The sequence below is a fragment of the Hylobates moloch genome, unplaced genomic scaffold, assembly GCF_009828535.3.
Source record: "Hylobates moloch isolate HMO894 unplaced genomic scaffold, HMol_V3 SCAFFOLD_54, whole genome shotgun sequence".
NCBI classification, from domain to species: domain Eukaryota; kingdom Metazoa; phylum Chordata; class Mammalia; order Primates; family Hylobatidae; genus Hylobates; species Hylobates moloch.
The window spans coordinates 119205-140016 of record NW_026652329.1 but is presented as its reverse complement, the minus strand read 5'-3'; the positions used below and the strand labels follow the sequence as shown (position 1 = coordinate 140016).

Genomic DNA, 20812 nt, shown 5'->3' with positions numbered 1-20812 from the left:
CTCGTCTACATCTCTGGTAGTGGTCCTCAGCCTGTCTTCACTGTGCTGGCTGGAATAAGCACCAAACAGAGTTGTTCTTCTGTAGTAGCAAGGGGATTGATTTCTTCTTTTTCAAGATGGTGAAGTATGTCTTCTAAATGAACTTTTCCCTTGATAGAAGAAATAAGCATATGTGTAGGTACACACACACGCACACACACGACTGAGGATGCAAGGTATCTATGTGGGTGCCACCTTAGGCTCATTAGAGTACTAGTCTTTAGGGTATTAGTAATAGAAAGCTAGTAAACCACCTGATCCTTCATCACACTTATGTATGTATATGTATATATATTGTGGAAAATCCAAGATATTTCTAAAGAACAAAATATAGCTGGCAATACACATACAAAGCTGCTATTTGAGGAAAACGGAAAGCAGGAATAAAGAAGTCTATGTATATATGTCTAGAGTCAGACTCTCTACAATGTATATTTTACTTTTCCTATTGTTATCTAGTTATGAGCACTTAGATGAAACAGCTAGTAATACCAAAAAATTTAAGCTCTGAACAACTGTATATCGTCTAAAATAACAAATGACATGACATATTTAATGAAAATTATGTACAATGGAAAAAAGAAAGCTTTTCTGTCTGTTCTGAAGTTTACAACTTTTATCTAAAAAGTCTCCCAAAGGGCTCTTGTTTCTTTTTTAAAGTCCAAAGAAGCCTTTGTTCCTTTTATTGCATATTTAGAAATAAAAGGACTCCTCTGGAAGCTAGAGAGGCCCCTAATTCTGTACTATCCAGGATTTATTTTACTCACAGAGTATGTCTTATAAATTATGTTGACTTCTCATTAATTCAGTTCTCTTCTGCAACTTCTTGATCTAAGCCTGCTATCAATGTTAATTTTTTTAGGTTGCAAGTAATCATGATATAACAGTTTGCAGTATGACAGTATATGAAAGATAAATATCTGCTGATCGATGAAGTGATATCTGTGTTACTAGAACCACTAACTATTTTTTTTTTTTTTTTTTTGAGATGGAGTCTAGCTCTGTCCCCAGGCTGGAGTGCAGTGGTATGATCTCAGCTCACTGTACCTCTGCCTCCTGGGTTCAAGTCATTCTCCTGCCTCAGCCTCCTGAGTAGCTGGGATTACAGGTGTGTGCCACCACGCCTGGCTAATTGTATTTTTAGTAGAGATGAGGTTTCACCATGTTGGTCAGGCTGGTCTCGAACTCCTGACCTCAAGTGATTAGAACCACTAACTATTAATAGGACTTGCTGTTCTAATCAAATACAACTTTTAACCAAGTTAATCTGACCCAAATTGCAGTGACAGACATAATTGTTATTGTACTTCAGTCCACATATACTATTTTGCTTTTTAAAAAGCAAAACCATATTTTTATTATTTTTCTCTTTGATTGCTAAGTTTTCTAGAGTCTTACCATTTCCACATCAACAGTATTTATAGATGATACATGGTTTTAACTATCAGCTGATACTCATACTGATGAAAAAGCACCCAAGTCTGAATCCTGCACCTCTGTGGGTCCTCTTCACGACATATAACTAAAAATGTTCTTTTGTTCCCCTGACCTCCTTCACCTGGTCGCCACTCATATCTTCCCCCTTCTCCCTACAAGGTCTCTGAGCATCATACAGTTATTTGTGGTTTTAGTCCTGGGTAGCAGAGAGCCCAAGATACTAAGAATACATAGCATCCTATGAGGACTATTCGGCAATGTGGAAAAATGCTTATGTGATAATGCTAAGAGAAAAAGCACAATGCAAAAGTATTATTATAACTATGTGAACACCAGACACACAAAGAAAAGACTGGAAGCAAATACCTCAAAGTGCTAAAAGCAGTTGTGATAAACTGATGAGGTAATTAGAAAATAAATGCTTAAATTATTATAAGTCCTGTACTGTGGGTTGCTTGCCCAACAGCATAATCCCCATGCTGTAGGGGTGCAGTAGGGGAGTCTTAGGTTGGAAGATGTTAAAAGGAAAAGGGGATCAGCGATATTGGAAAATACCTTTGGATCTGATTCTTGCTGATCAGGAGGACGGTGTAGGCTTCAGGTCAATACTTAAGTGCACAAATCACCCAAGCTCCTTCACTTGACCATTCTCCCAAAGCCAGTGATCTTTATTCACCATTTTATTTAGCCGCCCATCCTCATGGCTACACCTGAGTCCTTTTCAACAGCCTGAACTGATGCTGAAACCCTGCCATCCTAAACTCCATGTGTCTCCCTCTAACACCTTCTATGCTTCTTCCCCTCTTTTTCTTCATTGTTGTAAATACACATAACTTAAAATTTACCATTTTAACCATTTTTAATAAAATTCCATGGGATGAAGTACAACCACAATGTTGTCTAACCATCCCCACAATCATTTCCAGAAATTTTCCATTATCCCAAACAGAAATTCTATACCCATTAAACAATAACTTCTCATTCCCCTCTTCCCCAGCCCCTGGGAATCTCTATTCTACTTTCTGTCTCTATAAACCTGCCTATTTTACATAACTCATAGAAGTGGAATCGTACAATATTCGTCCTTTTGTATTGGCTTATTTCATGCAGCATAATGCCTTCAAGGTTCATCCATGTTGTATTGCTAATCATAATTTCATTTATTTTTAAGACTGAATAATATTCCATTGTATGTACATAGCACATTTTATTTATACATTCACCTGTTGATAGACATTGGGGTTGTTTCCACCTTTCAACTATTGTGAATGATGCTGCTATGAACACTGGTGTAAAAGTATCTGAGTCCCTGTTTTCAATTCTTTGGGGTATATACGTAGGAGTGGAATTGCTAGATACATAATTCTATGTTTAACTTTTTTTTTTGAGGAACTGTCCTACTGTCTTCTACTGCAGCTGTACCATTTTATGTTCCTACCAGAAATGCAGAAGGTCTTAATATCTTCACATCCTTGTCAACACTTACTTTGGGTTCCTTTAGAAAAAAAATAGCCATCCTACACATATACACCATGGAATACTATGCAGCCATAAAAAATGATGAGTTCATGTCCTTTGTAGGGACATGGATGAAACTGGAAAACATCATTCTCAGTAAACTATCACAAGGACAAAAAACCAAACACCGCATGTTCTCACTCATAGGTGGGAATTGAACAATGAGAACTCATGGACACAGGAAGGGGAACATCACACTCCGGGGACTGTTGTGGGGTGGGGGGAGGGGGGAGGGACAGCATTAGGAGATATTCCTAATGCTAAATGACGAGTTAATGGGTGCAGCAAATCAACATGGCACATGGATACATATGTAACAAACCTGCACAATGTGCACATGTACCCTAAAACCTAAAGTATAATAATAAAAAAAATAAAAAATAGCCATCCTAATGGGTGTGAAGCAGTTGCTCTCTTAAACTAAAAGAATTCCACAATTACAGTGAGACCTCCAGTCTCTGGACCATTACATCCCCTCTCAAACTACCAGATACTCTTTGGCTTCACCTGTTTGCCCCTCAAGCCTAAACCCAACTGTTGATCACTTCAGTCCTTCACCAACCTCCCCAGTTGTCTTACCCCTTTGTCCCACCGTCCTGGCAAATCTCAGCCCTGGAAAAGTTCATGCATTTGACTATTCTTCACTCAGGTTGCTGAGTGCTGATAGAGAACAAAATCAAACAGTCATGCAAATTTGAACCATTACAAATTCATGGCCTCTGGTCTGAGCCAAGCTTCTCGACCACTGGGTCATTTATGAGTTACTAGTTTCTGTTACTATTTCACTCAGCAACTATTCAAAACTTTCACCTCTCCCATCAAACTGAATATCTCATCTCTCCCCTCACTCTTGGCAAATGACCTTGTCTCCCAGAGAACTAGTAAAACTAAGGTCATCATAAAATTGTCAGTTGCTTCTCCTCACCAACATACCAACCTTCATCTCTACCAATCTTGTCCTCTTTCCCTTCTCAGTGGAAGTTTCCCAACCTCCTGATCAAGGTTAATCCCTTTACCTGTATTCTAGGCCCCATCCCATACTGCTTCCTTAGGGAAAAATTTTCTTTTCTGCATGTTCCTTATCTCCTTCTCTACTATTCTCTTGTCCTCAGCTCAAGACATCTCTGGTCTTAAAGATACAAAAAATAACCTTCCTTTAGCCGCACCATATACCTCTCTAGCTACTGTCCTCTTTTGGACAATTTGTCTCCCACACTCCTATATTGTGGCTTCTGTGCTTGGCTTCCACACTCCCACACTTGCTGCATTTTGCCTTCTGCTCTTACCATTGTACTCAAATTATCAGTCAACAATGAACTCAAAATGCCACATCCATAGCTCACTACAGTTTCAAACTCCTGGGCTCTAGTGATCCTCCCGCCTCAGCCTCATGAGGAGCTAGGACTACAGAAATGTGCCACCATGCCCATCTTATTTTTTAAATTATTTTTTTAGAGACGAGGGTGTTGATATGTTGCCCAGGCTGGAACTGAACACCTGGGCTCAAGTGATCCTCCCATGTCAGCCTCTCAAAGTGCTGGGATTACAGGCATGAGCCACTGTGTCTGGCCCTGTTTTTGTTCATTTGTTTTAACATATGATCTCTTTGCTGTACTTCTTCACTCCTTCCCTGAAAGTTTTTTTTTTTTAATTCTGTTCTGTGATGTCACTTTCTCCTGTTTTGACTCCTATGTCTCTAGCCTTTCCTCCCCAGTATTCTTCCTGGGTTCCTCCTCTTCCATCCCTTCGAATGCTGCCATTTCCAAGAACCCTGCCTTTAGCTCTCTGCCCTTCTCACTACCATGTGATTAATAGCTTGGGCACAAGAGTCTAACATACCTTGGCTCAAACCTTGGCTTCGCTACTTTGTAATTGTGTGACTTACACAAGTCAGGTAACTTCTTTAAATTTTTATTCTGTCTGTAGAATAAATGTAATAGTAATGCCTACCTCACTGGGTTGTTTGAAAGACTAAATAAGAATCTCTGTCTGCTATGCTCCAGATCAATCTAGAAGTGGCAAGAAACAGAAACACATTGAAGTTGGAACAAATACAGGTGAGTGTGGTAGAGACTGCCAGTGTCCTTTAATATTTACTATTCCTGTCTTCCACAGAAATAAGATATTTAGTGTTTTGACTGATCACAAGGGTGACTTCCTTACTGATAGATACAGCCAGGTAACCAAGTTCTGACCAATGGGTGTAAATGGAATTATGTGCTGCTTCCAGAAACTGTCCTTAAGGAACATGATGCCCCCTTTCTTGCTCCTTTCTCCTTTCTACTAGCTGGAATTCAGACAAGATAGCTGAAGCTTGAGCAGTCATCCTGGGCACCATAAGCTGGAAACCACATGCCATGGATGCTATAGTATCAGGAGAGAAGAAATCTGGGTCTCTGACCATTTCAAGGTGCTGCTTCTATCAGTTAGATTGCTTTATTTTTGACTTTCGTGTGGGAGGAATACATTTCTTTCCTTTTCAACGCATTATTATTTTGGGCTTTCTGTCCCTCGCACAACCAGCTAATCCCAACTACTATACGAGGGTTATTGAGTGGATGAGGTACAAAGACATATGCTGGAAACTAAATGTGGCTACACAGGAATTGGATACGGAACTACACAGCCATTAACAGTCTCTCCTGACCCATGAGGTCTTTTGTCTCTGAGCTTCCCTGTGAGTTTGCTCCTCTTGCTTCTCCACAGAGATGAACTTCCTCTGCTTGCTCATCAGCAAGGCTGAAAACAGCTATTCAAGTCCTTAGCCTATGTGACTTTTTAGATTAAGCCATTTCTATCTTTGTATCTCTTAGTTCAAATTTTTGAAAGAGACAACTGTTTGTTGCTCACCGAATAGGCTGTGCCCCCCTCTCCAAAGTTACCTGTATTTTTCCCATTCAGTCAGTTGTACATGGAATGGGTTGGAAGTAGAGGTACAAATATGGCCTCTGTGCCTACTCTTTAGGCAAGATTTGGCATAAAGATGCAAGTTACAGAGAAAAGGCTATAAGCTAGGAGGGCAATATAAAATGAGTCTACTGTTTAAGACCAATGTGTGTCCAGTTTTCTAGTGAACAACTCAGCTTGAACAACCCATTCATCTTTCCCTCCTCCTTCTGTATTTCATAGTTAAAATCACTGTCAACATAGTTTCCCAAGCCAGAAACCCAGGAGTCATCCTTGATCCTCCTTCCTATTCATTCTACTCTGGTATGCAACCAGTCACTGAATTTGCAGTACTTCTTTCATCATTTTCTAATTCATCCTCTCCATGTCTAGGGTTACTGCCTTAGTTTAGGCTTGCCTACTATTTTTTCAGTTTAGTGTAATAGCATCCGCCAGGCTGGCCTACATCCAATCTGTTCTCAGCAAAACTCCAGACTGATCCTCCTGACTGCAAATCACTTGCTGCTTAACCTTCTCGTAGCTTTCAGGTACAGTTCAAACCCTTTAGCTTGGGGCCAGATATTCTTCACAATCTGGTTCCTCCCAGTCCCTCTAGCTTTGTCTTCTGCCGTGCCTTGATATTAGCCATTCATGTCAGTATACTTAGTGGTCCCCATCATGCTGCTTATATTTCCACAAATTTTGACATTCAGGTCACTCTGCCTGGAATGGTGCTATGAGATCCCCAAACAAACATTTTCCCAGTGGATTTATTGAGACCTGATAAATTCTAGTAAACTAGATCTTGAAGTAATAAAACTAAATTATAAATGCTCTGACACCTAAACTGTACCTAAAATTGCCCACACAACAAAGTACATAAGAATACTATTCTTGGCCGGGCACGGTGGCTCATGCCTGTAATCCCAGCACTTTGGGAGGCCGAGGCAGGTGGATCACCTGAGGTCAGGAGTTCAAGACCGGCCTGGCCAACATGGTGAAACCCTGTGTCTACTAAAAATACAAAAATTAGCCGGGCATGGTGGCATGCACCTGTACCCAGCTACCCAGGAGGCTGAGGCAGGAGAATCGCTGGAACCGGGGAGGCAGAGGCTGCAGTGAGCCAAGATCTCGCCACTGCACTCCAGCCTGGGTGACAGAGCAAGGCTCCATCTCAAAACAAAAACAAAAACAAAAACAAAAAACTATTCTGTCCAAAGTAGATACTAAGCAAATGCTCATTAAATCTCTTAAAAATCTAATCTCTGGAAAGAAGTGCATCCTGAAGTGGTTTTAGGCCTCCAAAAACTTCTAGATGTAAAGAATAAGGTGGTAAAGCAAACTGAGACAAAGAATTTTAAACGAGAAGAGGGCAAGGAGAATGGGTGCAGTCTCCTTGTTGTTCTTTCTCCTAGGAGGTACTCTCCAACTGCATTGCAGGGGCCAGGACCCTATCTTATGCCATAGCACATCTCCTGACTCTGAGCAAAGGCTGAGCTTTGGATTCTAAAGTCTTTGAGTGACACCAGGGAACAAAGTACATAGCACGGCCACAAAAACTGAAATATCCAGTCAGGTGACTTTTCACTGTAACCTTTCTATCTTCTATCTTCCACTCCTTTCACACAAATATAATTTAAAACTCACACACATCTTAAATACAATACATATTATGCACAGTTTTTCAATTCCCAAATGAAATTAGTATACTTTTTTCAAAAGTTGAAAACAGTGTAGCAATGTAAAAAGTGTTTAAAATATAAAGTGAAAAAGAAAGGCAAAATGTACATAACTATGTAAAAATGTACACAGCTAAGCAACAGTGACACAGAACAAAAAAATGAACTGCTGATGTGTTAAGACAGAGTTTCTCAACCTTGGCACTACTGACATTCTGAGCTATTGTGGAGGCAGTTCTGTGCATATTAGGATACGGAGCAGCATCTCTGGTCTCTACCAACTAGACGCCAGTAGCATATCCCTAGTTGTGACAACTAAAAATGCTTACGTACATTGCCAAATGTCTCACAGGGGGCAAAACCCCACCCCCCTCCCCAGGTTTAAAACTGTGCTAGAGGCCGGGTGCCGTGGCTCACACCTGTAATCCCAGCACTTTGGGAGGCTGAGGCGGGCGGATCACCTGGGGTCGGGAGTTTGAGACTCAGCCTGACCAACGTGGAGAAACCCCGTCTCTACTAAAAATACAAAATTAGCAGGGTGTGGTGGCACATGCCTATAATCCCAGCTACTCAGGAGGCTGAGGCAGGAGAATCACTTGAACCCCGGAGGCGGAGGTTGCAGTGAGCCGAGATCGTGCCATTGCACTCCAGCCTGGGCAACAAGAGTGAAACTCCGTCTCAAACAAAACAAAACAAAACAAACAAACAAACAAACCAAAAACAAAAACAAAAAAACTGAGGTAGAATGACAGGAATTTATTTTTTTTGAGACAGGGTCTCACTCTGTAGCCCAGGTTGGAGTGCAGTGGTGCGATCATAGCTCACTGCAGCCTCAACCTCCCAGGCTCAAGTGATCCTCCCACCTTAGCCTCCAGAGTAGCCAGGACTACAGGAGTGCTCCACCATGCCTGGCTAATATTTTGCAATGTTTGTAGAGTCAGGTTTTTTCCATGTTTGCCCAGGTTAAAATTTTTTTAAATTTATGCCTTGCTATTCAATAAATACATATTAGAATAGGAAAGGAAAGGAAAGCCCCTTACAATATAGCATCTAACATACTCTTTTTTGAAGAGTTAGGGTTTATCCAGTTCCAATTTAATGTGCAAGATTGAAAAGGCTGCATAACTTGTTTTTGTTTTCTGATCTATTCTAGAGAAGAAAGCGGAATTTTTCAGTATTTAAAAACTTGACCTGGCTCTGAGCATGAGACATCACAAACAACTGCTTCCATTGGACTGAGAAACAAAATATCCAAATCATTGTAGCCCCAAATAGCTGTTTAAAATGTGTATGTTCTGCATGTCCTCAAAATAGGTTTACTTTTAAACCTGAATACTGAAGAAGAAATAGTAAGATTCAACAAGGGATGCGTATTGTAAGACAAATTAAGTCAAGCTTTCCAAGCTAAAATAAAATTGCACTGGATCTAAATTAATCTTATGCCATATTTAAGGCCCTCTGTTCCAGCCTTTTTAGAACTATTGTGTCTGCTCCCTTGCCAAAAATGTTTATTTTCAATCACTCCTTATTGTTTTCATTTATTGGCTTACATCACAAAGAATGTTTGCTGATTCAGAAATTGACAGGAAACGAAGGCACAAGTACTATTTCAATTATCTCCTCTCCAGAAAATTACATCATATCCCCAATGTTGGGTTCATATGGGCTTAAAGTTGAAATCCTGTCTTACATGATCATTTTGAATGCCCTTTTCATACTGATAAACACATCAATAAAATTTAATTAAACAAGGAACAACCTTCTTTCATTATGTAAGCCTGAAATGGGTCCAATACTGCAATTTTGATTTTTTTTCCATTTTCAAAACACACCAGGCCTGCAGTATTTAATGTTTATATTCACCAATGTGCACTTCTCCTAGTCTCTAGTTTATCCAAGACTGAAAGGTTGCCATAGTGCAAAGAAAAACAGAAAATCTTCCCAATGACTGCAGAACTGGAGAATGCGAAATACTTAGGTACACAAAGCATTGCAGCAGGAAAGCAGAAGGAGGTGGTCTAGAGATGACAGAGGTGGTGCGGACAAATGGACATTCAATAATGTGCAGCGTGAATAGGGAAAGGTTAAAATGGCTGTGAAATAAGCAGGATGAGAAAACTGGTGCTTGGAGTGATGAGAAAAGTGGAGAAAGTTGTAGCTTGAAAGGCAGAAGGTAACTGACTTCATGACCTCTGATGTTGAGGATACAAAAGGCCTCCAAATCTTCATCGGGATTCAAGGTTCTGCATGACGAACATCGGCCAAAAAAAAAAATCAGAAAACAGTAGTTCTTTGTTCGCGGGCCTACACGTAGGGGAAAGCTGCCCCTCCGTGGACTTCGTAGTGGCCTGGACCTTCGGGCGCTCTCTGTCCAGGGGCGCGTCTCGACACCTCACTTTTAAGTGAGAAAAGGAACGCCAACCTACCTCGCTGAGGATGTTCTAAGCCCGCTCTAATAATAAGCGGCAGCCTAATACTAAATGCTTGTGGCAGCTGGGTCCAGGGAAAACGGGCGAATTCTCCTTCAGGCGGAATCACTCCAGCCAGGGAATAGAAAGGCCGGGCCAGGAGGTGTTCCCCTCCTGTAGTTTCGGACCATACTGGGGAGAAGCAGAAAAGGCCCGGAATGCGAAAAAGAGGGGAGATAGGGTGCTTTCCTCCTTGGGGCTGAGGCAGGAACCTCAGGAACCAAGTCGGAAATTTTCCTGCGGAGGGTGCCGCGAGGGTCCCGGGGTCTCTCGGTCCCTAAGCGCTCAGCTGCTAGCTGCAGGTGCCGACGGAGACCTGGGCGTCATAGCAACCGCGCTAGCCGCGAGACGCAGACGCGTCTTTCCGGCGGGAACCATAGAGACGACGCATGCCAATGGAGCCAGAGACTGTGGTTCTTCTGGAGACTGTTATTATGGCTCACACCATTGGCCTTCGGGTCGGGGGCGGAGTTGTCCCGGCCGTATCGATAGTACAACCTATTCCATTGGCTTTGGAGACAGCTGTAACCATGGTAACGTCATGTCGAGCGTTTGCGACTTAGCGAATACATTTTGTCTTGGGGCGTTCTAGTTCTCAAAGAACTTCCCGCCAGGCCTCAGCTACAGCCCCTGCATACTAACCCTGGATTTATTTTTCTGTAACTTCCTTCATTCTTAAAAGGGCAGCGAGTGCTAGCTCAAGAGTTCTGAATTTTAGACCTAGATCTTGTCACTAGCCACGTGGGGCACGCAAGATAAATCACAATTTTTGGATCCAGCTTATTATTGGAAAAAGGAAGAAACTGGGCTTGACTAGAATTGTCCCTAAGGCTGAAGCCCTTTAGAAGTCCTAAGCACTGAAAATTCAGGTAAGGTGAACCTTATCTTCCCCACCTATATAATGCAAAATAAAAACTTATAAATGACACAAAATTTAACATACTCAATTTACATCATCTTTTTAGATGCTCTTATTGCAAAATTCTAGTTAATTATCAAACTCGATTTTACTCATGTTTTGGGGGCCCTTGCTTTGCTGATATCCCAAAGACAACATTTCTTGGTCTTACTCTAGTTCCCCAAGAGAATACTTTCCAAATCTTTGCTGGTTCTCCATGCATTATCTGGACGTTATCTTACTCTTTATATAATAAAGTGCCTCAAACTCTCCTTCTAGCACTAGACCTCTTGCAAGTGTTTTTTCTGAACTAAAATGCTCACCACCAGCACTTGTAGCCCACTTCATTCCTGTTTATCAGTTTAAGTATCACCCACTCAGGGAGACATTCCTCCAAGATCAGGTTCTTAGTTACCCTCATTGACTCATGTTCCTTTTCTTTATACACTTCCATTTGCTAAAATACACACACACATACACACTTTCTCTCTCTCCCCCACCCCCCTGGAACTTTCACTTGTGTAAATAATCTTTTTAAGTGCTCTGAATATAAATTAAACTGAAGTGGAAAACACTAAATAATTTCACGTAGAACACTGATTGTTTTTAAGCGTTAACAAGACAGGATAGAAAATTCCCAAGGGAGGTAATAATTATGGTAAAGACAAACATTAAGATCACTTCTACTTTTAACCCCATATATCCCCACTGTACATTCAAAGATGATGACAGTAATCATCCACATGAAGCTATGACTGCAGACAAGAACATTCTACTTCTTGCCCTTCAGTACTGCAGCCACTGACAGAGCCCGCTGCTTTTGGGGTTTTGCGAATTGGACCCGAAGTTCACTTAAAATCATTGTCAAAGGACCCTGGGTGACTGGGCATGGTGGCTCACACCTGTAATCCCAGCACTTTGGAAGGCCGGGGGGGGGGGGCAGATCACGAGATCAGGAGATCGAGACCATCCTGGCTGACAAGGTGAAACCCCGTCTCTACTAAAAATACAAAAATTAGCCGGGCATGGTGGCGGGTGCCTGTAGTCCCAGCTACTAGGGAGGCTGAGGCAGGAGAATGGTGTGAACCTGGGAGGCGGAGCTTGCAGTGAGCCGAGATCGTGCCACCACACTCCATCCTGGATGACAGAGCAAGACTCCGCTCCAAAAATGAACCATAATTGGACCAGTGCATTCCAACCTGGGTGACAAAGCATGACCTTGTCTCTAAGAAAAAAATTTTTTTGTTCAAAGGGACTGCTGCTTCCAGAAGTCTTGACTGCTGCAGTTATTTTTCCTCTGTTCAAGGTCACACTTCCTGATTAATGAAGTATTTCAGTCTATCTTCGAATTTCTGTCAAATCTTCTCAATTAAATGTATTGTACTTCTATTATCAGACAGACACAGGGGCTACCCTTCCCTACTCCATGAAACACCATGAATTGTATTTTAAGTCAAATATTTATGTGAAACACAGTACCTGCTTCTACCTTAGTCATCAATGCTAATTTTTCAAATTGCACCTGGACTATCCTACAGATCATTTAGGGAATTTTTTTGCACTATGCTACTTGTGCACTCCAAACCCAAAACCTAGGACAGCAAGAGAAGTATTGAAAGTTTTTCAAAGATTCTCAAGGATTCAAAGATTAAGCAGGGCACTGGTATAACACTGCTTTGCTAAGTGAGAAAAACAATAATTGCAACCATTTAGTGAGTATGAATCAAATTCTAGGCACCAGACTGATGCTTTCTTTTTGCTATTTCATTTGATCCTCACAATAAATGGCATTACTTTGCAGAGAGATTATCCCCATTTTATGCATGCGGACACTGAGATTAAGTCAAATGCTTAAGTTTATAAAGCTAATAGGTGGCACAGTTGGCTAAGTTGACTCCTTGCCCACACTCTACCACACTGTAATGCATCCCTCAGGACAGAGATCACCAAGTGGCCCCTGCCTGGTCCCAGGTGGAAGGACATATTAAGTTAAACTGAAGAGCAGTCCTAAAATACTTGAAATGTAAACTGTTACCCAAATGTGACGTGAATCTACAGTACGAAGCAAAAAGTAAATGCAGTGAAAAACTCACCATTCTACAATCTATCTTCAGGGAGGTATCCTTCTTTCCTACTCCTATATTTGATAAATTTCAAACAAAACAAAACAAAACATCCTTTCCATTGTGTCAGCTTTTGGACACACACTTTATTGCACTTGATTTTTTTATACATCCATTTCCTAAATAAGATATTTTATTCATCTTTTTAATCCTCATGGCTCAGCACAGGGCCCGCCATACATAGGCATTCAACCAATATTTGATCTTCAAAGCATGACCATTCATGCATCCATAATCCTCTTTTTATAGTATAAAGATGGCTGATACTCAGGCCCCCATGTATATTTTAAGGAATATGTAATTCCCAATAAGCTCTTCTTTTTAAAGGTGAGAAACAGTTCTAGTGTTCAACTTCAAAATCAAAATGACATTCAGGTGAGTGTATCAGGTGTCATTAAAAGGCAAATACCAAACCATATTTGCCTGCACACTACTGCCTTTTCCCTTTCTTTCATTTTCTCTGTCCATATGAAAGCCATGGTTTTATTGTAGTTTTCACCATCTCTAAGAGCCCCGAACAATTTTTGATCCTGTAAGGGCTTTTTACTTCAGTTTTTGTCACCTATAAAAGCTGTGTGTCGAGACTGAAGATTATCCACTATCTTCTCTTCTATCTCTATGCCTTTTTCTATTTCTTCCTCTGATAGCAATAACTTGGTTTCCGAGTCTTTGGTTACAATAAACACAAAGGACTGTCGTGACTCAAGGATATTAGCCACCACCACTTGATGCTGATAAATTTCCAAAGCCTTCCGAGCTCGATTAATTACAATGGCTGGATCAGTCTCCAACTTAAAGGAAATTATAAATGCTTTGGGAGCCCAGTCTTTAACCAAAGGAGAAAGCAGTTTTGGCACCATCTTCATTGTTATCTGTATTGGAAAAAGAAAAGCTTAATAAGCAAACAATGGTCATTACCTACCAGGTCAATCTCATGGGAAACTATGGAAACTAAAGAATCAAATTTAAGTGAGATTTCTCAACCATCAAACTTTTCAGTTAAATGCTTAGTTTAAAAAGTCTTAGGGGGACACAGTGGCTTGGCCTGTAATCCAGCACTTTGGAAGGCCAAGGTGGGCGGATTGCCTGAGCCCAGTTCAAGACCAGCCTGGGCAACATGGCAAAACCATGTCTCTACAAAAAAATACAAAAATTAGCCAAGCATGGTGGCACCCACCTGTAGTCCCAGCTACTCAGGAGGCTGAGATGGGAAGATCACTTGAGCCTGGGAGGTTGGGGCTGAAGTGAGCTGTATTCGTGCCACTGCACTTCAGCCTGGTCAACAAAGCGACACCTTGTCTCACCAAAAAAAAAAAAGCCTTGGCTCTGTAGAGTTCACAGTGATGCCTAAATTCAAGTCTCCATACATATTCTGGGGCAAACCATGCCTTCTGAATAAGCCCTGCCCTGCTCTGCCACCCTTACCACCATTAATATTTTCTCAAGCATGTCCCTTTATTTTTGAACCAAATCCTCAAATAAACAGATACAAATAATCTGTTCATACGAATGTTTGGCAGAAAAGCCCAAATAAAGTTGGGTTTTTAAACCTCTCAGCCTAAAATATTTCTTGCATTGGTAGAATGGCTATTAGATTCCATTTTTAAATTGTCACGTGTAACACAACTTAGCAGTGAGGGAACTGATTTTATTTTCACTTGACCAAAACTCCTAGTACCTTATCCCCAATCCCTTCTCAGGGTAATGTTCAGTTGCTTTGTTACTTTCAAGATAGAACTAAAAACTGTGGGATAAACTAAAGATCCCAGAGATATAAAAGTGTGAAATCACTAAGCTAATCATCAGACTTTCCCCTAAAAAAAAGCTGTTAGTGGGATAGGGATCATATACCAGTTTATTTATACTTTATTTTTCTCCTTAGCATTTATCACTACTAAACAAGGTATGTATTTGACTTATTTATTGTCTCTTCTGCAGAGGAAGCAACACAAGGGCAGGGTATGTTTCTTTTCACTGCTTTCATCTCCAGGTCCTACAGCAGTGTAGGACCTCAATAAAAAAAGTCAGCAAATGCCCCACAGATAAGTTTCTCCTAATAAAATCCTACCTGTATCACCCAATAAATGACTAAGAACTCCTGAAGGTTCCAAGAAGCCAGATCATCTAAAATCACAACCACACCTAACTTATCCATATTTCTTCTTTAACCTACAATAGCCCCCAAGTAATCTACCCACTCCACTTTCTCCCTCTACTTCGTCTTTCATACTAATGCCAGAATGTTGTTCTAAACAAAAACTTTATCTCCTTCTCCTACTTATGTGTCCCTTAGCTCCAGCTCCACAAGAAAAAGTCCAAGCTCCTTAAAAAAGGAAAACGTAGTCTTCTACAAAGCAATCTCTTCAGTCAGCTCTCCAGCCTTACCAAAGCACTTCGGTTCACAGCCCACTGTCCACTTTCAAATTCCAATTGCCATACTCTACCTGGAATGCCCTTTCCCACTTCGTACACCCTCTGCTCATTTTGTTTTGTTTTTTTTTTTGAGACGGAGTATCGCTCTCATCGCCTGGGCTGGAGTGCAATGGCGCGATCTCAGCTCACTGCAACCTCCGCCTCCCGGGTTCAAGCGATTCTTCTGCCTCAGCCTCCCGAGTAGCTGGGATTACAGGCGCCTGCCACCACGCCCGGCTAATTTTTGTATTTTTTTAGTAGAGACGGGGTTTCACCATGCTGGCCAGGCTGGTCTCAAACTCCTGACCTCAGGCGATCTGCCTTCCTCGGCCTCCCAAAGTGCTGGGATTACAGGCGTGAGCCACCGTGCTCGGCTCTGCTTATCTTTTAAAACCCAGTTCAATTCATCTCCTCCAAGAAGCTTCATCGACTCCCCCAGGATTCACTCGCCCCATGATCTGACTGCGCTTTGTACATACCTCCACTAGAGCATTTATCACTCTGTATTGTAATTATGTCTGTGTCCAGCTCCCTCACTAGATTGTGAGGTCCATGAGGGAGGGCGGTGTCTTATTCATCTCTGTATCCCCTGTGCCTAGCGAATACAGATGCAAAAAGGCCATCTCCAGATCAAGAGGAAATTAACCCAAGATTGGTTATATGGGATTAGATCTCTGGAAGAGAAGCGCCCATCACCTGCAGTGGGCCCCCAGATGACTGGATCTTGTGTTCAGGCATTTCAGAGACAGGAACATAGAAATCTGACACAGCCGCAGCCAGGTAAAACATCGCAAAAGGGCCTGCAAAGAGAAACACAAGGTGTTAACAAATCGGCGAGGTACGATATAGGATCAGCTCCTTCTCAACTTGGGTTCCCCAGCTGAGATCCGTGGGTAAGCAGGAGGTAAGGGGATAAGTGGCTGGAGAGAAAGGCTGTGCTTCCAGGCAAAAGGGGTACTCCTAGGGCACGCACCTAGCGGATTGAGTGCCTGGGCCGCAGCCTGCAACAGATGCAAATAGTCCGCCAAAGTGGTGAACTCTACCGCCAGGAAGGTGCCTGCAGCCGCAGCCTCCTGGTAGCTCCTCAGAGCCTCAGCAAAACCCGGAAGTGCATTCTCCTCGGCCTCCAGGCTCAGCAAGCCCGAAAGGGCTGGGCCCGAAGGCCGCAGAGCGGACAGCCAAGTCTGGGGTGGGAAGCGGTGGGCATAGGGGAAGGCGGAGCGAGCGCGATACAAGAACAGGACCCCGTAGCCGGCGGCGAGGAAGGCCTCGGCCGAGGTTGCACCGCGCCGCCCGCTGCTGAAGTTGTCCAGGAAGCGCACCGGCCGCGCTTCCAGTGGGACCTTGGTGCCGCCTGACGTGACCAACACCACCCGCCGGCCCTGCGCGCCCAGCCTGGCCGCGAAGCGAGCCATAACCTCAGCCCAGCGCGCAGCACCGGGAGGCTGGGGGAACTCGGCTACCGGATCCATTTCCGCCATCTGCACCGCAGCGGCCGGCGCCTGCGCACGTTTCGCGGCCGCCGCGCCACGCCCCTTTCCCCCTACCTGGTGTACGCGCCGCGCCGTAGTGAGTGGGCGGTTCACTACCCTTCTTGTGACACTAGGTCCCGATCTCTCCAAGTCTGGAAATGCGTAGTTGTTTTGCCCCAGAGCCCAGCGAAAGTGACACTGCAACGAGGGGGATCCCCGGCTGGGTGGGCATCTAGTAGGGTCACGTTCCCTCACTTTCCTAGCCTAGGTGAAGAACTGGCCATGTTTGACCCTTACCGGCCACTATACGGGCCTTCCTGAACCTGGACTTCTTGGGAGTCGTTTCTCAGCCATTTGACCCGTGGGACTTGTGGGTTTTGTGCTTTTCTTTCTTTCTTTCTTTCCCTTTTTCAACTTCAGCAGTAGACCCAGATGTTAGTCGAGCCACGTCCCGCCGCCCTCTGCCCTAGAAATGCTGGCAAGTACGCGGGCCCGCGATCGTCACGTGACGCCGTGGTTCAGCGTATCCTTGCCGGGCAACCGTCTTAGAGACCAGCACCGCTGGCTGCACCATGAATGTGATCTACCCACTGGCGGTCCCCAAGGGGCGCAGGCTCTGCTGTGAAGTGTGCGAAGCCCCAGCCGAGCGGGTGTGCGCGGCCTGCACAGTCACTTATTACTGGTAGGCCCTGAAACGTGGCACCTGGGCGCTTTAACTCCCTCCCTCTCTCCCATTCCCGGGTCTGGCTTGGGTACCTTGCGTTAGCCGTGGCCCCTGACTCTGCAAGGGACACCTCAAAACGGCTTTAAGACAGGCCCCTAAGACTCCCGTGGCCTCGTCTGTCTCATCTCCCACTTATTCATTCGTCACTCATGTTTTCTGAAGGCCTACTATGTGTTAGGCACTATTTTAGGTGCTGAAGTTACTGGGGCAGCTCGGTAGATCAGTTCCTTCAAAGATCTAACATTCTAATGTGGGAGACAAATCAGTAAAGAAACAGGCCGGGCGCGGTGGCTCACGCCTGTAATCCCAGGACTTCGGGAGGCCGAGGCGGGCGGATTGCCAGAGGTCAGGAGTTCGAGACCAGCCTGGCCAACATGGTGAAACCCTGTCTCTACTAAAAATACAAAAATTAGCCGGGAGTGGTGCTGGGTCCCTGTAATCCCAGCTACTCGGGAGGCTGAGGCAGATGAATCGCTTGAACCCGGGAGGCGGAGCTCGCAGTGAGCGGAGATGGGGCCACTGCACTCCAGCCTGGGCAACGAGAGTGAGACCATAGTGAATGGGGCAGTATGTGGAAAGCTTTCTCTGTGGAAGAAACATTTGAGCTGCATTTTGAGAGGGCAGTCAGAACCTGCTGTGTACAGGAGTAGTGAAGAAGGGTAGGGCATTCCTGGCATCCGGGACTGCTAGGGCAAATGGCAAAAGAACAGAGTTTGCTAAGAGCTGAGTGGAGAACAGTAGTGGAGGGAGCAGTCAGTGATTTTCAAACTGCAGGCCAGGGCCCTTTAGCAGTTTATGAATAAATCACAATCACCATTTAGAGAAAACAACAACAACAAAAAAGAGCATAGAATGAGTAGAAAGTATCAAGTTAATCCTACCTGAATTGTTTCTTAAAACTTTTGTCTTAGTGTTTTATGCGGGCATGTGTGTGTGTACAGGGAAAATGTATTTCTTACTATAGGTTGAGTCAAAATTAGCTGGATGTGGTGGCACGGGCCTGTAATCCCAGCTACTCGGGAGGCTGAGGCAGGAGAATCGCTTGAACCCAGGAGGCGGAGGTTGCAGTGAGCCGAGATCGCTCCATTGCACTCCAGCTTGGGTAACAAGAGTGAAACTGTGTCTCAAAAAAAAAAAAAGTTGGAACATCATTGTGATAGGTAGTAGAACTTTAAACCAAGAAGATAAATGTTAGGGCTAGACAGTGACATGAGCTCAAGGGTTTGGAATTTATCCCCTGGGAAACCATGGATTGTTTTGAGCTGACATGCTCTCATTTGTGTTAAGGAAAGAGGATGGGCTGCAGTGTGGAAGATACAGAGGAAGGTAGACACTGACTACTGCATAACAGATTAAGAAGCTGTTGCAGTACCTTCTCATACTGGCCTAGGTGTCCTTCCTCAGTGCTCTCAAAGCACTGAGTATGTCCCCTATCCTAACACTTAGGACATGGACTGAAATCATTTATTTATTTCCTTCATTAGGCTGTATGCCCCACAAGGGCAGGGATGGCATCTGTGTTATCGTTGCTATCTCCTCTTTGGCGGCTTCATTGCATTTAGAATATAATTAAGAATTTGTAACAGAAAATACAAGGCCCTGGTTATTTCTCTACCTTCACTTCCCACCACACTTACCCCATTTTTTCTTTGCTGTAGTTATAGAGAACTGAAGTTCTAATTTGCTAAGCCCTTTCTTCCCTCAGTTTCTTTTCCCAGACTGTTCTCTCTGCTAGGAACCTCCCCTTCAACTACAAGCCTTCCTGGCTCCCTTTCATCCTTCAGTTCTCAGTTTAAATGTCATTTCTTCAAAGAGGTCTAAACCCAGTCTCAACTCCCCGTCATACTTTTCTCTCTCACAGTACCATTTTTCTTTGCTTTTTCTGTAATTTTATATTTTATTTTTGTGTTTGCTTGTCTGATATCTATGTCTTTTACTAGACCCAGTGCCCACACATAACAGACACTCAGTGAACATCTGTTGAATAAAACTAAATGGATAATAAACCCATTAACCTGGGCAAGGAACACAGGGGGAAAAGATGACGGGCGTCAGATTTGGTTTTGGGCGTAGAGTTTGAGAGGCCTTTGGGTCACCCCTGGAGAGATGACCAGTAAACCGCCGTGAGTAAAACCTGCCACTCAGGCTTGGGAAAGATTCAACCCTTTTGCTTGGTGTGAGCACTGACTTTTTCCTTAAAACACCCCTGTCCTCTGTATCCCTCCAGCCGGAAGTAATTCCTTTTGCCTCTGAACTAACTTTACAGTATTCTGTATCTCTCAGATGACTCATATTTCCCTTCATTTTAATTGTTGGTGAGTGTGTTATTTCAATTTTGTTATGCTCCATTAATGCTAGATACTATGTTAAATGTGTACAGAGGGACTGTCAAGTATGCTAACTTTTGATCTATGTCCAACCTGTCATTGTATGCCCCATAGTCTCTAGCAAAGTGTCTTGAAATAGTTGGCACTTGTGCTTTTATCCCTTAGGCCAAAAAATAAAAACAGGAAAAAAAAAAAGAAAGACATAGTTGGCACTAATATCTGATGAATGCATGTGTAAATTATCATCTTCTATGCCCTTATCTTCGATTTTTTTCTTTTGCTGCTTTTACTTGCTTTTAATTCTCTTTAAGACCTTCTCCTTTTGTTTCTTTGCTTCCTTTTCTCCAGATTTCTATGTCTTTGTGTCTTGGAGATTTCAAGATTTTTTGATAAAACAAAACTGAGGTCGTCGTTCTATAGGTTTTGATGGTTGAATGTAAAGCATCTAGTACCCTGCCTGGAACCATGTTGGCACACAATAAATGTTCTTTTTCATCATCCCAAGTTTAAGGAGCAAGAAAGTCAGTTTGAATTTGTGAAAGTTTTTTTCTGCAAAAGAATATTTTTCCTGATTATAAATGCAATTCATGCTCACTGCAGAAAATCTGAAAATATAAAAAATAAAGAAGAAAAATAATCCATAATCCCACAACCCAGAGATTAATAACCTGAAATTTTGGTGAATTTCCTTCTTTTATCTGAATACATTTATATATTATGTATAATCTTGTGCATATTGCTCTATAGTGGATTATGACCATTCTCAGAGAATAGCACATTTTTATTTACTTTAGAGACACAGTAGAACTTTTTTTTTTTTTTTTTTTTT

General features: G+C 42.9%; 2 protein-coding genes across 8 annotated transcripts in view; one reads left to right on the top strand and one right to left on the bottom strand.

Moving 5' to 3' along the window:
- Window positions 1-11: 11 nt before the first annotated feature.
- LOC116463703 (phosphopantothenate--cysteine ligase) lies at window positions 12-17298 on the bottom strand. 6 transcript variants are annotated; one of them, XM_032146925.2, is made up of 3 exons: window positions 16434-16964; window positions 16157-16260; window positions 12-149 (listed from the first exon to the last, which is right to left on the bottom strand). In XM_032146925.2, the coding sequence occupies exons 1-3, from the start codon at window positions 16939-16941 to the stop codon at window positions 27-29; spliced, it is 735 nt and encodes a 244-aa protein (XP_032002816.1). In that variant the 5' UTR covers window positions 16942-16964; the 3' UTR covers window positions 12-26. The 6 variants fall into 6 exon arrangements, with proteins under 6 accessions (XP_032002816.1, XP_058290799.1, XP_032002812.1 ...); XM_058434816.1 differs by lacking the exons at window positions 12-149; window positions 16434-16964 and adding exons at window positions 13104-13920; window positions 17230-17298; XM_032146921.2 differs by lacking the exons at window positions 12-149; window positions 16434-16964 and adding exons at window positions 13104-13920; window positions 17008-17135.
- LOC116463702 (zinc finger MYND domain-containing protein 12) overlaps window positions 10689-20812 on the top strand; it is a 32481-nt gene continuing 22357 nt past the window's right edge. Inside the window, exon 1 of one of the 2 annotated variants that reach the window (XM_058434814.1) lies at window positions 10689-10896. Coding sequence is in view for 1 of the 2 variants with exons in the window: in XM_032146917.2 (XP_032002808.1) it covers window positions 17505-17614 (110 nt within the window). In the remaining variant the exon portion in view is untranslated. Of the gene's footprint in view, window positions 10897-17365; window positions 17615-20812 lie in introns of those variants that run through there. The other variant, XM_032146917.2, reaches the window with a different exon arrangement.